The sequence below is a fragment of the Herpailurus yagouaroundi genome, unplaced genomic scaffold, assembly GCF_014898765.1.
Source record: "Herpailurus yagouaroundi ecotype Mexico unplaced genomic scaffold, PumYag 29, whole genome shotgun sequence".
NCBI classification, from domain to species: domain Eukaryota; kingdom Metazoa; phylum Chordata; class Mammalia; order Carnivora; family Felidae; genus Herpailurus; species Herpailurus yagouaroundi.
Window position 1 is genome coordinate 57,889,457 of NW_024412377.1, and position 18,256 is coordinate 57,907,712.

General features: G+C 35.1%; 1 protein-coding gene across 12 annotated transcripts in view; it reads left to right on the plus strand.

Annotated features, from left to right (window-relative positions):
• TENM2 (teneurin transmembrane protein 2) overlaps window positions 1–18,256 on the plus strand; it is a 1,969,530-nt gene that overhangs the window by 1,076,126 nt on the left and 875,148 nt on the right. For 8 of the 12 annotated variants that reach the window (XM_040444168.1, XM_040444170.1, XM_040444289.1 and 5 more), the window contains one exon: window positions 16,624–16,698. The exons of the other annotated variants lie outside the window; for them this stretch is intronic. In XM_040444168.1, coding sequence (XP_040300102.1) covers window positions 16,624–16,698 — 75 coding nt within the window. The remainder of the gene's footprint in view (window positions 1–16,623; window positions 16,699–18,256) is intronic. 12 annotated transcript variants of the gene reach the window in all.

The window sequence follows — 18,256 nt, forward strand, 5'->3', positions numbered from 1 at the left end:
GAGAGAGAGAGAGAGAGAGAGAGAGAGAGAGAGAGAGAGAGAGAGAGGTGCAGAGGATATGAAGCGGGCTCCACACTGACAGCAGTGAGCTCAGGAACGTGAACCATGAGATCATGACCTGAGCTGAAGTCAGATGCTCAACTGACTGAGCCACCCAGGTGCCCCTCGTCAAAGAAATTTAAGGCTGAAAGTCTTTAGATTCAACTAGAAAGCATGACATGTGAGAGAGCACCCAGGCTTTGGAGCCAAAAATAGAAATGCATAAATCAGGGCTTTTCTACCTCATCATCACATGGCCTTAGTTAGAAATGTTATTTCTTTCTTTTGAGCCTAATGCCTTCCTCCTAGCTTTGTTCTGAGGATTATATGAGATTTTATATGTAATGTGTTTATAACCAGTCTTAATACCAACTACACACTTGGTAAATATTAAGCCATAAATGTTTGTTGAGTGACTGAATGAAGGATGCCAACCCTTCTGATCCCATCCTTTTATTTTCAAAGAAAACCTGAGGAGTCAAGGGATTAAGGGGCTTACCCAAGATTATATGTTTGCCACTCAGAATCAGGTTTTCTGGAGAAAAAAGAAATAGTTACTTCCCCCACTGCATTTGCCTTCCCACACCCACCAATGTAGGTAGAGTAAAAAATAAATTTACCAGGAACACAACAGGATACTGTAATTGTGTGTGTGTCTTACTTGTTAGCCTATTGGAGATCCCCCAAAAGCAGGGACACAGCTTTTCTGTCTTTCTATCCTTGGTTGGTCCCTAGCATACCCTTTTGTCTCTTTGTGGAACTGAATTGAACTAATCAGTTTGAAACACAAACGCTGGGTGCCCTTGGGTCTGTGTGAGCCACAAAATGACAATGATTCTGAGGGAGACTGAAGTACCAAGAAGCATAAAACCTGCCAGATATGCAGGCACGTCAACCAAAGCCTTTGTGGGGTGTGTTCCTGATAATGCTGATGGATAGGTTTTCTGAAAGGACTATTTTGATTTTCTTATCCGAATGGAGATTGAACACACTGTACACAAGAGAAAATGATTTGGAGCCAATTCTAAGAGAGAGGAAATTGAAGCAAGAAATAAGTGTTTGAAATAATAATCTGCTGCTGATCCCTAAACAACCTGAAATGAGAGCCCAGGAATTAATGAGGCTCCTAACCCCTTGTGACATAGGCATGTGGGATTTCCAGCAGAGAATCGGCAGTTTCCCTGGTGGCCTGTTCACGGCCTGTGAGCAAGCAAACAAAACGGATGTCCCCTTTGAAAGTGAAGCTGTCTTAATAAGGGAAAGGTTCTTTTTCAGATGAAGGCTCACAAAGTGCCAGGTAGCGCAAATGTTTTTCATAAAGCACCTGGAAAAACCTCAGCAAAGAGAAACATCTCAATAGAGGACAATTAAGTGTCCCTTTGGATTTCATTGCCCATCATTCCAGAGAAGTAGCAGTTTTGCTGGGAAAAGTTGACTTTCTAAAAAGGAAGCAGTCTACCAGGAGTGACCCCTGATTTAAAAAACAAAAAACAAAAAGGCAGGGAGAGGCAAGACAGATGCATCTCAGTTTTCGGCTCTGTCAGAGATACACTTTGTGATTTCTGGAAAGCTCAGGAACCTCCCTGCTTTTCTGCTGCTCAGGGGAGGTAATTCTTGCAAACTTACCATGGATGATGTGGAATCCTAAGGCAGTTAGCTTTGAAAATCTTCAATAAACGTGCTCTCTGAATACCAAATAGAAGAGAGATGTGGTACAGTCACTGGATTCTGGGACACATCTTGGGAAAATGAGGATCGCCAAGGAAATTGTCAGTAATGGCTAAACAGTTGTTCCACTAATTACAAGAGGCAGGATGATATTAACTCTGGGTGTATCTTTGCCAGAACACCTGAAAATGAAGACCAGGCACTTTTTCTGTGCCTCTAAAACAGCCAAGTGGCCAGAGCATTTGATGTCTGTGCACGGGAAGATGTTCTTTGTGCATTTCAGGATGATAACGCTATTAGAGCACAATCCACATTTCTTTTTAAAATCCTTTGAGGAGGTTGGTGTTTTGGTTCATTGTGATATTGGCCTTCCCTATGTGTAAGGATTTCATGGAGGGGGCAGGGCTGCACCATGGCTTTCTTGGGCCTTGTGTATTTCTGCCTTTGTTGGCCTCTTCCTCCCTGAAAAATATTTAATATTGTAGTTTACAACTATGTAATATAAAGACCAACATATTACTGTTAAAGATAAGAACATTTTCTGCAAGCTAAAGGTTTTTTCCTTATTTTAAAAGAAATTAAACAATTTTTGTGGGCCCCTAAAGGTATTATGGCCTCTAGTGACTGTGTCTACTGTGCCTACTGTATAAGCTGGCCCTGGGTCCTTTGAAATTAACATGCCTTTTTGTTACATTCATTCATGGATCTAAAAAAGTGAATTTCAATGTTTTGAGAGAAAGATTTCTTGTCAGAAAAAAAGGTACAACCATCTGATGAAAAGTAGAAGTTTGCAATATAATATGAATTAATTTCTGTGGATTCAGAATTTATAGTTACCACTTACCCTTTAAGGGATAATATGGGCCGCATATAACACATCACCCTAATTGCTTTACTTTTCCCCCCTCATGTAAGAACCATTCATTTTAAGAACAGTGTTTTTACATTGCATTTAATATTTCTCATTTTTAAGGACTGAATATAGTCACCATAATTTAATTTTTTATATGAATCAAAGCAGCCCTAGTGAATGATGAGTTCATTGTTACATGTGCACTGTAATAATTTGCTCCCGAAGTTTTTGAAGTTTATTAAATTTCAAGTGGTACCTTAATTCTGCTCTGCAGTTGTACATACTGTCCGATCTGTGCCTTGTCTCTTGCTTCTTAGATGGCAGCTTCATCTCCTCTTCTCTCTCCTTAACCCCGAGCACCTCCTCCCCATCCTCAAAGGAAAACTGTCAAATCCATATCAACCATCCACCCACTCCCACCATCTGTGTGCACATGCTCTGGCTTTCTGCCTGTCACTATAAAGGAACAATCTCTACTCTTATCCCAGGTGAAACCCCCACTTCTGTGGAAGATCGGATTCCCACTGGTCTACTCAAGAATGTTGCTTCAAGAATTCTCCCACCTCTCTTTCCTAAATGAACTATCCTTCCACTCCCACCAGCACACAAACATGCTGAGACTTTCCCCAGCTTCTATTCACCCACTTTTCCCAGCAGCTACCACCATATTCCTTCACTCCTTATTGTAGCACATCTCAGAAGATGTATCTATCTTATCGCCACTGATTCTTCTCCCCTATTTTCTTATAAATACAATCCAATAAGATTATCACATGTACCCCTCCACATAACTTTTTTTTTTTCTTTTTTGGTTTTGTTTTTTTTTTTTTTTTTTTTTTTTTTTTTTTTGGTTGTTTTTGTTTGGTTGTTTTTTTGTTGTTTTTTTTTTTTTGCTTTTATTTTGACAATGTCACCAATGATTACCACGTTTCTGTATCATCATGCCACATTCTCAGTTCTCATAACGATCTATCAGTAGTGCTTGAAACAGTTAATTACCTCTTCCTCTTTGATACGCTTTCATTACTTAGATTCTATTCTGGCATATGCTTGTGGCTTTCCTCCTACAGCACTGGTTGTTCATTTTCATAATCCTTTATTGCTTCCTCCTCTTTGCTCAAGACTCTGAATGTAAAACTGACTCAGTGTTCAGTCCTTTATTCTTTTTTATTTCTAAGTATAGTTATTTCACACTGTGATATTATTGTCCAGCTCCATGGCACTAAACAGCATCTACAAGCCAATGACTCCCAAATCTGTATCATTCAAATATCTATATATTTTACATATTCAGCTACCTACCCAGCATCTCAATTTGTATGCACTATACACATTTCAAACTCAGATACTCAGGATTAAAACTTGTTCTCTGTGTGTGTCTTCCTCATCACAATTAATGGCAACTCCATCCTTCTGATTTTCAGTTCAAAAATATTGTCACTTTCAACTTCTCTCTACCATATCCTACATGCAGTCCATTAGGAAATCCCGCCCTGCCCACCGTTCTGCTTCTTGCACCTGGAATGAGCTATGATCGTCTCTCACAAATGCATTCTGGTGGTCCCTTTGATTCTGTTCTTGTTCTCCTCCTTAAGTATTCTAACCTAGTAGAGCAATTCTTTAACAATGAAAATTGGACAAATCACCTCTCTCCCCCCAAATGATAAATGTCCTTAGTAAAAATAAATGTCCTTAATATTACTTCCCAAACCCTTTGGGGCTCAGCTGTCCTTAACCCTCTGACCCCTTCTTATAAGATGGCGCCTTTGCTCACTGCCTCACAGCCACAGAGTTCCTCTTGCTACTCCTGGGACTTACCAGCACATTCCTGCCTGGGCCCTTTACACTGATGGTTTCCTTTTTGCCCCAGGTATTGGAAAGACTGACTCTCTCAAGTTCTTCAAGTCTTTGTGTAAATGTCGTCTTCTCAATGAGGCCTTACCAGATCAAATTATTCAAAATACAAAAGACTTTCACCACTCTACTTTCTGTGTTTTCTTTTCATAGCACTTAACACCTTTGAAGACACTACACACTTGACATATTCTTTTTTTTTTTTTAATGTTTTATCTTTAAAGCATGAGTGGGGGAGTGGCAGAGAGAGAGAGGGTGACACAGAATCTGAAACAGGCTCCAGGCTCTGAGCTGTCAGCACAGAGCCCGATGCGGAGCTCGAACCCACAGGTAGCGAGAGCATGACCTGAGCCCAAGTCGGTTGCTTAACCAACTGAGCCACCCAGGGGCCCCACTTAACTTATTCATAATGTCAACTGTTTATTTTCTGTTTGTCCCAGCTAAAATATAAGCTTCATAAGGACAGAGATACATATCTCTTCTGTTTGCCGATATATCCCAAGGCTTTAGAACAAGATTTAGCAGCTAGTAAGCACTTTATATATAGTGATCGAATGAATGAATGAATGAATGAGGCTCTTTATCTTTGTTCTACTTGCTAGATTTTCTTCTTTTATGTTTATGTCCCCTCTCATGTATTCCTGTGTTTGCTCCCACGTAGTTAGCTGTCTCCATAGCCTTATGAATATAGATATTATTAAACCTATTTTATAGATGTGGAGACTGAAGATCAGGGGTCAGGGAATTAACTTGGACATCATTAAACCATAAGTAGGTGGAATAGGGATTCAAGTTCTAGATTATGTGTTTCTGACGTATTTTTAAAACACACAGATCTGGAGTCTTTCTCCTAGGGAGAAAAGTACATGAGTTTATATATCTGTCATATAATGATTTGGTTGCATTTACTTCTTTAAAAAAAATTAAGACTATTTTGTTAGAGCAATTCTAGGTTTACAGCAAAATTGACTAGAAGGAACAGACTTACCATATACCTCCTCCCTCCAGCCCCCCAACACGCATAGCATCCTCCATTATTAACATTCCCCACCAGACTAATAAACATCTGTTGCAATTGATGAACCTACAATGATACATCTTTATCACCTAAAGTTGATAGTTTACATTAAAGTTCTGTTTTGATGCGATAAATGCTATAGGTTTGGACAAATGTAAAATGATGTGTCCATTATTACAATATCATGCAGTGTGTTTTCACTGCCCTAAAAGTTGTCTGTGCCCCACATATTCATCTTTCCCTGTTCAATCCTTGGCAACCACTGATCTTTTTACGGTCTCCATGGTTTTGCCTTTTCTAGACTGTCATACAGTTGGAATCACACAGTATATAGACTTTTCAGATTGGCTTCTTTTACTTAGTAATATACATTTAACTTTCCCTTATGTCTTTTCACAGTTTGATGGCTTACTTCTTCTTATTCCTGAAAATGTTCCATTGTATGGATGTACCACAGTTTACTTATCCATTGGTTGCATTTACTTTTGCTTCATAACTTTATTCCTGGCATGCAAGTAGAGGCTTTTCTTTGTAGTTTATTTCAAAATGTAACCATGAAAATTTTGAATGACATGACTTAATAGAAAAAAAATATGATTTGTAAATATGTTTAATAATGGGATATAAGTAGACTGGTCCAAGACTTATATGTTTAGATTCTTTTAATTTTTAGGGGGGAGAAAAGCCTTTAAATCACAGAAAAGTACAGACAATAAACACTCATCCCTTGCAATTAACAAGTGTTAATATTTTGTGAAATTTGTTTCAAATCCTCTTCCTCCCTCTATTCACCCCCCCCCCATTGCATTCTTCTCTGAAATAATTGCTATGAAGAATTTGGTGTATGTTTTTTTAGTCCAAATTTATCTTGTTAGTATATATGTGTCTAAAAACAATATACAGCACTCATTATATTTTTCTTATTATTCTTTTGTAACTTGACATTTACATTTTGAGGACTATCTTAAGACCATACCTGTTATTTCTGATAATTCTCTACTCATACAATTGCCAATGTGTGGCAAATGGTGTCCAGTATTAAAGGTTTCTATCTTTTACTGCTAGTTCTCAAGAGACTTATTTCTTCCCAAAATAAACAGTGTATGAACTAAATTACTTGGCACATCTAACTTTGGTGACACTTTTGAGTGGTTGGAAGATCTTTTTTAAAAAAAAGTCATCAGTTGATGCCTCTAGATATGCTGAAATCCTTGTAAAGCTGTTGTCTCCATTGCGTGAATCCATCTCATATTAAAAGCAATGCTTATAAGGTCCTTTGGTTGATGGCTCTAACTACATTGGGAATGATGTATTTTAGTGGCAAGTTAGTCTCTGGTATTGCTGAAACTGATTAGTTACAGCGTCACCCACTCACACCATGAACATAATAGTGCTGATGGTTAGAGTATTTCAGCTGTGATAACATAAGATTTTTTTTACTCCACTGAGCAAGCTTCTGCCTTCTATTCCTGAATTTCCTTTTGACTTTGAGTTTATGTGACTCAACAACTCTCTGTAAGTCAACAGCTGCCAGATGCTAAATGTAATTAAGGCTTTACATGTACTTGTAACCTACAACATGTGTTTGGAACACAGGAAGCAAGGTGGGAAAGGAAGAAAAAGAATACTCTTGATTCAGTTTCAATTATCTTCTCCCTGTTTAATGATGCTAACAGGCACTAGGAAACTATGGTCTTGCCATTCTCTACAAGCTCTGTGGTGGGATGCTTAACATGGTTTTAGACAAGTATCGAAATCGTAATTGGTAATGAAGCAGTTGATTTAAAGGAATTGATTTACAAACAAGAGTATATCATTAACATTTCTCCCCAATATTTGTGGTTACAGAGTAGACTCTGATTAGTTACTGAAGCAAAATGTCTGCTATACATATATTCACCTGATGGTAGACTGCAATCTATCTATCTCATTAGATGTCAGACTGTAGATGAGTTAATTAACTCTTGAGATCTAGAATAATCCTTCAGTGATGGGAAAGTCAAAATGTTTTCAAAACAAAGTGCATGATGGAGACAGGGACCTTCATGAGTGCTGAGAATGCAAATGTCATGTCTTTGTCAAAATTTCAATTAATGTTGGTAGCTTCTCTACTGACATAGCAAGTATTGTCTGTTTTCCTTTACGAAAGCAGAATGTTATATTACTTAATGGAATAAACATTAAATATATCTAAATATATGACGTTTAACTGGGAGAGTATTCTGTTTGTATAGAGGTAGAAAAAATTTTTAAAGGGAATCACGCCCATCATTTCATATTTTTATACTTACTAGTAATTTAATAATAGTAATAATAATAATAGGTAATATTTATTGACTTTTGATTTTATTCTGGAATATTCTAAATATTCCATTGTGTCGTTGACACAATGACCATATGAGGCAAGCAGTGCTATAATTTCCTCCATTTTATAACTGAGATAATTGAAACAGAGGAATATTAAGTAGCCTGATCCAAACAACAATAATACAGTCCTCAGAGTAAATAAGATAAATCTCCAAGCAGCTAAATGAAAACAAAATAAAAATCAAAAATGAGCTAAAACCAGAAATCTGAAGATTGAACTGCATGCTCATGGTGGGTCTTCACTGAGAGCAAGCACTGATATCAGACCTGCATTTAGGAGATTGGACCTTGGACTTAGAACAAGAAGGAGGACATGAAACTAAGATTCCTGCATTAACCAAATCCTGAAAGAGATATGTGATAATAGTACCACATGTCTTAGAGAGAAGCAAATGCAAATTTTTCAGGAAGGAAAAAATCTTCATTTGAGGCCCTTATGAGTTCTGAAAATTAAACCAATGTCAGTTAAAATAAATATACTTAATTTCATATGAAAACAGACCTTCATAATTAAGAGCAAGCAAATCAATTAACAACCAGTTTTGATCTTTGAAGTTCTAAAACATGATTTGTTAGATCCATACTTTTAACTGTGTATAATATGCAAATTAGCAAGTAAGAAGATAATAGAAAAACTGAACAGAAATCCTTAAAAAGCTATATAAGTTTTATAAATGAAATACATAATTTTTGAAATAATAGTTGAGTTCATACAGCAAATATGAGATCAGGCACAATTAAAGAGAGAATTAGTCAACTGGAAAAAATAGCAAGAAGAAATTAGCAACAAACAGCACAGAAAGAAAAGAGATTAAAAAATATAATAGAGACATGTAGAGAGAAGGAAGATAATACTTAGTTTAATTAGTGAAGAGAATGAAGAGTATACAAGTGAGTAAATATTTAAGAGGCCATGGCTGAGAAATTTTTAGAATAAAGGAATTATGAATTCACAGAAATTGAAGGAACAGCATATAAGATCAGAATTCAGAGTAGACTGACCTAGCATACATATTGTAATCCCTAAAGTAACCACTAAATAATAATGTGAGGAGATAGCTTAAAAATCAATAGAAAAACTAAAATGAATTTTTTAAAAAAATATTAACTCAAGTGAAGCTAGGAAAGAAAATGACAGAAAGTAGAAAGGAATGACCAAAAAAGGGACAGATAGGAAAAACACAGCAGAATGATGAAACTACATCCAGCCATATCAATCATTACATGAATATAAATGGGCTGTACCACCAATTAAAAGGAAAAGATTCTCAGATAAATACCAAGTCCCAAATACATGCTGTCCACAAAAACATATCTTTAAATACAGACACAGAGAAGTTGAAAGTAAAGGAACAGAAATAGATGTATGATATGTTTACTGCATACAGTAAACTTAAGAAAGCTGGCTTATTTTATATCAGGAAAATAGGCTTTAATACAAGAAGTATTACAAAAGAAAAAGATGGATATTTCAAATTGATAAAAGTGTTAATTCACCCTGGAGAGGTAAAAATATATGTGTCTAATAACAGTTTCAAAAAGACAAGAGGGAGAGGTACAGGAGGGGGAGGAAGCAATGGAGGGAAAATTGACAGAAGTATAAAGAGAAAGAAAAAAACATACTTCCTTACAGATTCAATCTTTTCCTCAGTAACTAATTGAAGAACTATACCAAAATTATTGGTAAACGTCTATAGAACAACACTGTTATTCCTCTCAACCAAATAGATGTTTATAGAACACTACATAAAACTGTAAATATACTTTATCTTACAGTGAAACATTCAGCAACATATACTATATTCTGAGCTACAAAGTAAGTTTCAATGACTTTCAAGAGGAAATTCTGGAGAATCTGTTCTCTGTCCATCAAGTACTTAAGTGAGAAATCAATAAAAGAAATCTCGACAAATCCAGATATGTGGAAATAAAATTACAAACCTCTAAGTAACCCATGTGTCAAAGACGTACAAGAGAAACTAAAAAATATTTGGAATTTAATGATAATGTACAACACATTCAAATTTGTGGGATGCAGGTGAATAGGGAAAGTATATAGGCTTGCTTGTTTATTTAAGAAATAATGTTTTTAAGTCAGTGATCTATATTTCTACCTCAAGAATCTAGAAAAGAATGAGCAAATAAAACCTGAACTTAAGTAAAGAAAAATAATCAAGGGCAAAAATCAAAGAAACAGAAAATAAACAATAAAAGAAAATACTGAATACAAAAGCTGGTCCTTTGAAAAACTGATAAAATTGATAAATCCCTAGCAAGAATGATCAAGATAAAAGAGAAAATACACAAATACTCCAAATCAAGAATTAAATAAGGGATATTGTTATGGATCCTACACATATTCATAGGTATTGTCATAAACTATAGTAATTTGGATGAAATGGACAAATTCATTTTAAAATATAATTGATATTAAAATCAGATATTATTTCAAGAATGTTTATTAGAGATAGTCACTGTATATTAATGATAAAATATTCAGTCTATCAGAAATCTGTAATAATTCTAAACCTATATACACTTAGCATAATGGAGCCTTAAATAGACAAATAGCAGATAGTGATACAACTATGGGAAGAAACACCAATTATTGTATGAAATTTTATCATACATCTTTCATTTATTGATAAGACAAGCAAACAGCAAATCATAGAGAAGAATTACTACCGTATAGAAGAATTGAACACATGATTAATAATTTAGTTGAATTGACAGATATCGAACCTTGCACTCAGTAATTAGAGAACATGTGTTCTTCTTAGATACATAGAAAATACTTGTAAAAAGTTTATCAGTTTATAGAACAAGTTTCAAAATTATTCAAAGGTTTAGTAACAAAAATTTTGCTCTCTAGGCAAACAGAATTAAATTAGAAGTCAAAAACAGAAATATATATGACATATCACAATACATTTGGAAACTTAATAAATAGGTGCAATAGATATGTAAAACGTTTATATCTAAACAACAATGAAAATGCTATGAATCAAAAGTTGACAAATATAGTAAAAGTGGTGGTTAAAAAAATTTACAGTGTGAAATATTCATAATAAAAAAGTAGCATGGCTGAATACTGATGATGTAAAGATTCAAATTTTAAAGATATGGAAAAGAATCATTAAATAAACTCAAAGGAGGGGAAAAGAATAATTTGTATATATAAGGGTAGAAGGTAATAAACTAAAAAACATACAGAATCAGAAAAGCAAAAATGTGTTTTTTGAAAGACAAAAGCAGTCATTGGTGAAAATCCAGTTAAAATAAAGAAAATACACCAATCTATTGGTGGATATTTAGGTAGTTTCCATGTCGTGGCTACTATAAATACTGCTGCAATAAACATAGGGGTGCATATATTTTTTAAAATTCGTGATTACATTTTCTTTGGGTAAATTCCCAGTAGTAGAATTATTGGATCATATGGTATTTCTACTAAGGAACATGTGGTGTGTGTGTACACACACACACACACACACACACACACACACACAGAGGAATATTATACAGCCATTAAAAAGGATGAGTTGGGTTTTTTTTCTGGCCATTTGTGACAACATATATCAGTCTAGAAGACATGAATGAATCAGACTGAGATAAACAAATGACATATGATATCACTCATGTGTGAATTAAAAGCCCCCCATAAAAGATAAGCAAACAAAAAGCAGAATCAGACCTATAAATACAGAGAATAAACTTATAGTTCCTATAGGGTAAGGGGTAGAGGGGATGATCAAAATGAGGAAAGGGGATAGGGAGATATAGCCTTCCCATTATGGAACGAATAAATCATGGGAATAAAAGGTACAAAAAGGAAATAGTGTCAATGATATAATTATAGTGTATGGTGAAAGATGGTAGCTACATTTTTGGTATGCAGAGCATAACACTAGACATGTTGAATCACTATACTATACATTTGAAATTAATGTGGCAACTATACTCATTTTTTTATTTTTAAAAAAAGAAAGCACAAATAAGTAATGTCAAAAATGAAAATAAAGACAATATTCTACAAGTATAACAGAAATTTAAAAGGACTCAAAAATACGTGATAACTTTGTATCAATCCATTTGAAAATATAGATGAAATGAGCAGATTCCTAGAAATATTGATTGTTCCAAAACTTGTAAAATCAACTCAGAAAATGTTAACCCTTAAAAAAAATAAAGTTTCTTCTTCTGTAAGCTGATGATCATCATGATAGCTATATTTGTTGTAAGGTTACTCTGTGGCAGGCAATGTTTTAAGAAGCATTTTTATAACTGCGTTGTCTAATTCAGTGCTCACAACAACCCTATGAAGGTAGGTGCTATTTTTATGTTTATTTTATAAATGCATAAAATGAGGACTCATCTGAAGAAATAATTCTAAGAATTTGTGTTCAACAAGCACTTTTTTTTAAACAAATTCAGGAATTTCCACTTTAACCCTAGCCTACCTAGTGACAATTTTATAGGGCTGCTGTCCTAATTAATTTGAAAATTGCATGTGAACGCATTTAGAACAGTGCCTGCCACACCATGAGGTCCTCAGTAAATGTAAGCTAATCTGGTAGTTGTTCTCAAACATAGGACAGCCAGACCGTTACTGCTAACTCACTATTGACTTGTATTTATTTATTTATTTTCTCTCTCTAAAAGCAATTTGTTTGAAGAGGCAGAGTCTCATGAGGTCAGATGACTGTACACCTTTGTAATGCTGTTACGTAAGACAATTGATTTGCATAGTTTTTAATACCGGAATTGGGCTTTCTGTTTTGTTTTGTTGAAATTTTCATCAGCAGAAAGGAGTCTCCAACTAGCTAGGTTACTGGGTATTTCATTTCTATTTATGAACTGGCAGTTGCTCTGCAGAACCTTTTGTTGTAGCTGCTTTGGGTTTTCCAATTTGGGCTTTGTTCAGTTTGGAACAGTGAAAATGCCACCATACCAGAGGAGAATGCCACATTCACCTTTCACTTTGAAGTCACAAAGCATACAGAGAAACGGAGGATATTGGAAACTCTCCTGTCGTCCCTAACCATTTTGATGTTTCCTTGATTTAGAATAAGTTTATTGACGTGGGGATGATTCTAGTTAAAAATTGTGAAAGTTGTGACACATCATGCATTTAGATGGAGATTTTTTTCCCCTTTTTTTATTTATTTAAATTTTAGTTTGTTAACATACAGTGCAGTATTGGCTTCCAAGGTTGAATACAATGATTCATTACATACAATACCTAGTGTGCATCACAAGTACTCTCTTTAGTACCCATCACCCATCTAGCCCATAATTCATCTGAAAGTTTAGAAATCTCAAAATATTAACATTTTAGTGCTGTATGTAAAAAAAATTATTCTTAAAGTGCATTTTTGAAATCTAAATAGTTGACTTAATTTTTTTTATGAATAATAATGCATGTATACCTACTCTGTAGTTTTAAGCCACAGGACTTTTCATGAATAGTTTTGTCAACATTTGGGAAAATATCTGAATATGTAAAATCAGATGAACTTTAGAAGGGCATTAAGAAGGAGTTTATGTGAAGAATTTTAGTATACACAAGTATAAAACATTAAAATTCATAAGTAGTTTCTTCACTAGTTTTCAAATTTTTTATCAATGCATATACAGATATGTAGATTTTAGACTTTGAAAATAATATTTTAGATAGTATTGGCAAATTTTTGGTAAGTGATTATTCTTTTTAGCTTGTGCATATCAATCATTGCTCAAATTTCAATGTAAGGTATCGATATTACATATAAGGTAGTAATCTGCAGATACATTTTGATTGATCAAAATTAAAAGTTATGTTTTATCACTTATAATTGCTATATTTTATTTGATAACTTTTTGCTGAAAAAGCTTAAGGCATCAGATAAAATTACTTCATTTCCTGTGATAAAAAAGAACTACAACATTGCAATTTATATCCTTTTTTTAAACACTTGTTAGAAAATTTGGAGTTTATACTCATTTCTGACTTGAAAATGTAGACTCTAACATTTGCTCAGGAAAAGTGACCCATGTTTATTTACAAGAGATTTTCTTTGTCTTAGGATAAATGATGCTAGAAAAAGGCCACTTAAAAATGGATTCAATTTTTAAAAAGAATCAATATTTCATATTAAATAGTAAAGATAATTTATTGTAACTTTGTCTTCAGAAAATAAAACTGATTATCAAAAGTATATTTGATTTTATGTTTAATACAATTTATTATTCGAACTATGCTATAATTATTCAAAAGGATATAGAATAACAATTTTTGTGGGAAGCATAATATACACATTTTATGGCAAAATTGCATAACTATATTACACATCTTTCACTTTACACTGAATTTTGCATCATAATCATAGAGTTGAATTTTGCAAAAAAAAAATTGATGAATTCATTAATTTTCCTAAGGACTGCTCATTAACCTTTTACTTAAATAATTAGCATTCCTCATTCAAGTTGAGATTTTCCTGATTCTTGGTATGATGAGTGATTTTTTTATTGTATCCTGGCTATTATGTTTTGAAATTCTGGATCTTATTTAAATCTTCTGTTTCAGCAGGACTCCTCTGCTACCAAGCCAGTGGGAAAAATGAGACACTGAGGCTTGCCTGCCAGGTGGAGGGGACGGTCCAAGTCCCTCACTTGGCCTACTTTGACAAGGCAGGGGGTATGGATTGAGAAGTGATGCTCTCTTGCCCCTGAGCTGAGTGGGGTTTTCAGACTTTTCACTACGACTCTGAAGTTACCAACTTGGTTTAGAGGGAGAAGGGCACCTCTTTACTACAGTTCCTCCACAAATCCTTCAGTGGTGGTGAAAGGAAATTTAACATTAATTCTCTGACACCAGCAGGGAGAGGAAGGGGTGCTTCATGACCACCCCACTGGGTGGAGATAGAAGTCCAGGATCCCCTTATAGCCACCAATAACACCTTTGTGTGGGGTGTCTGGGAAGGTTTATTCCTACTGGTTAAGGATGAAATTCTGGCTTACCACTCGATTCCATCCTGAGGTGTTTGTGGAGGTAAGAAAGGACCCTTAATTACAGTAGGCTTTACTCTGGGCTTTGTCTGCTTGCACTGGTGTTTTTAATCTGCAGATTTCTCCAACACCAGGTCTGGGATATATAAGGCAAAAAGAAACTCCAGGGAACTCACAACCATATCCTTCCTCAGATCTCAGGATCCTAATAGGTCTATCTTCTTCTCAACCCTTTTTAAACTCTTTTTATGTGTTTTTATATGTACTGTTCAGAGGTTTTTAGCTGCACCTAGTGGGAGAAGTAGAGAGAAGTGAGGAATTTTATCTTGATCCAGAACTGGAAGTCTGTCAAGTCGTCTTTTGAAGAATCCACCATGCCAACATGTGTTTCTAGTTTTTCTTGTTAACAGGTTAATTCTGTTAGGTAATGGTAATTATGTGGCCTTGCTTATGATCCTAGTGTTTTTTAGCATCACTTTTATTGACTTCATGGAAATCTGCATCTTAACAAGCTTTACAACTTAATCTCAAATTGGCACCATATTACTTTCTGTTATCACTAACTACCTGATGACATAGACGTTGATATGGTGGTTGATATGAGAAGAGATGCTAGCAGTAAGTGGATGGGGATGGAGGGGATTAAATTTATAAGTGATCATTAGTGACTGCTTTCATGTTTTCATAGTAACTCTTACTTCTGTGTGTAGAATTTCATCTCTTAAATTCAGGGGACTTGCATAGTGAATATTTAGATAATAAAAGTTTTCTATATTGTACTCCTCTATTACTACAGTTAACTTTTATCTTCCTGCCCTCATAGTAGAAAATCTGTTCAAATGCTGACATTTCCAGTGCTATTTGTATTCCCTGGTATTACCATGACATGATAATTCTGACTTAGCGACATATGTGCTTCTCCTAGTTAAAGGTTATTTCAAAGTGTGAGAAGTTGGTAAAAACTTAGAAAATAAAGCCATGATCACAATGTGCTGGCATATCTTTCCTTTGAATTGTGTCCCCCAGCACAACTAGTTGGTCAATGGATGACTCTTGATATCTATTGCCAAATTTATCTCTAAAAAAGTTTTGGAGAGGATCTGGGTTACACATTGAGATTATGATCAAGAAAAAGACAACTTAAAGTAGAAGAGACTTCTCAAGAAAGTTTTTTTTTTTTAATTTTTTTTTTCAACGTTTATTTATTTTTGGGACAGAGAGAGACAGAGCATGAACGGGGGAGGGGCAGAGAGAGAGGGAGACACAGAATCGGAAACAGGCTCCAGGCTCTGAGCCATCAGCCCAGAGCCCGACGCGGGGCTCGAACTCACGGACCGTGAGATCGTGACCTGGTTGAAGTCGGACGCTTAACCGACTGCGCCACCCAGGCGCCCCAAGAAAGTTATTTTTAAACACTTGTGTTCTGCTATCTTGATCCACCTAACAATTTTTTAGACATTGGGGTTCTCTCCCAACACCTTAAATTATACTAAAATTCCATGATGTAAATACAGGTTTTGTGCAATCATTCATCTATAGAAATAGTGACTTTGGCCTTGATAATGTAGTATGAGGCCACACTGGGAAGTTTATTAGTAGCAACCATAAAACATAGACCTGAAATGAACTGAGTTTGAAACATTATCTACATTCCCACTTTAATGTGATACCAGAGAGATTAGAGGCAGATGGAAGGTATTTCATGAATACTGAAATATTATGACTCTTTCTATCTTTCTGCAAGAAAGTAAAGAAGGAAAGAAATGTTGACTGTTTTCCACTAGAAATCTTAGCTTGGAGAATCACACAATGACTAGTTTCTCTCTTCCATTCAAAGCTGCCATGGAGCTTAATAAAGACATAATTATACAAGATGAATTAAAGCAAAATCAACCTTCCATCAATGAGCAAAGTAAGTGCAAAACAATAAGTTGGCATGGTGTTAAAATTCCCCTATACTATTTACATTCTGAGCTGAAGGGTATGACACGAAGGTTTTGTACTGTAAGACGAACTACATGAAAAATGTTTGTCTGAAATCAATGTATATAGAGGAATGTTTGGGAATGGTATGGTAAGAGCAAACTGAAGGGGGCCTGATAACTTCATGGAGCAAATTCATGGGCCCTCCAACTAGTGAGTCCACCACTAGCTGAACATCTGTTGGGCAAGCTGTAAAAGAATGAACAGTTGGACCACAGGATGACCTTTCATGGCTCCTTGTCGTTTTCCTATATAGTATTTATCACTCTATAAATTGTACGTTGTTTATGTGGGTTCTTTGATTAATGTCTCTTTCCCGATTATACTGTAAATGTCATGGGCTCCATTTTTATAAGGCTCCCTGTTATATCCCCAATGCCTATCACAGCACCAGGAACGATAAATATTTGCTGAATGATATAATAAATGATAGATCAGCTTTTCCTTTCCAATGTGTATGTGGCTCACCGGCTTCATATGTTAAGCCAGCACACTTGGGAAAGGCTTGGTCCAGAATCTGTCCCAGATACTTAGAATAGGATTCCTATTCTTTGAGTTAGTTGAGGACAAAAGGCACCTAACTAGGAATTGTGAGAAATGGGTAACATTGGCGGACTGTGGTCCTACTGGAAGATGAAGATGAGGCGTTTAGAAGGTAATATTTTTGAGTAGTCTAGAGGAAAATTTTTCTGAATTTAGAGGAAAATCTGGCTTCCTGTAAGCCAGTGTGAACTTGGTTACTTTTTCCTGGTGAATTGAGTACAATACCTCCAATTTTCTTTACAGTGTTGTTTGTTTGTGGCTTTGGGGCTGTATGCTTAAAGCTGAAACTCTTGAACTCTACTTTTTTCTAACATTTGTGATTACTTTAAAAAATTATGCAAATTTTAACTAATTTATGATGATCTCAAGTTTGTTTTAACAGAAAAATAATATTTTAATTTCTTATCATCAAGTAAATTTGATAACCAAAGAAGGGAGACTATATTTATTCCATGTATTTCCATGCCCTAGGCTTATTGCCTATTACTTCAAGATTGAAAAGCACATGGGATGCTCTGAAAACTGAGGCTTCTTTTCCTCTCACAGATGTTTCTCTTTTCCTGAGGAGGTCTTTGAAGCTTGTTCCAGATAATGAGGTGTGGGAAAACCATCAGGAAAGTTGCCTTAATGCATACACACTCCATTTCAAATGGAATCATACAGCTTAAAATTCCCACATGTGGAATAAAAACATGTATGTTTTAGTTTGACGTGTTTTCTTTTATTGAAGGTAAAGGAAGCCTTATATTTCATGCCTGTCCAGAGCAAACATGAGCTCTAAAAACAAGATGGGAGAATGTTAATATTTAGTTTACTTAAGAATGAGATGATAAAAATAGAAAAGTATTTTAATATCAGACATACATGAACTTAACTTTTGTTTTATAGACTACCAAAATGGAAATATACATTTTACTGTACAATTATGAGACAGTACCTAATTA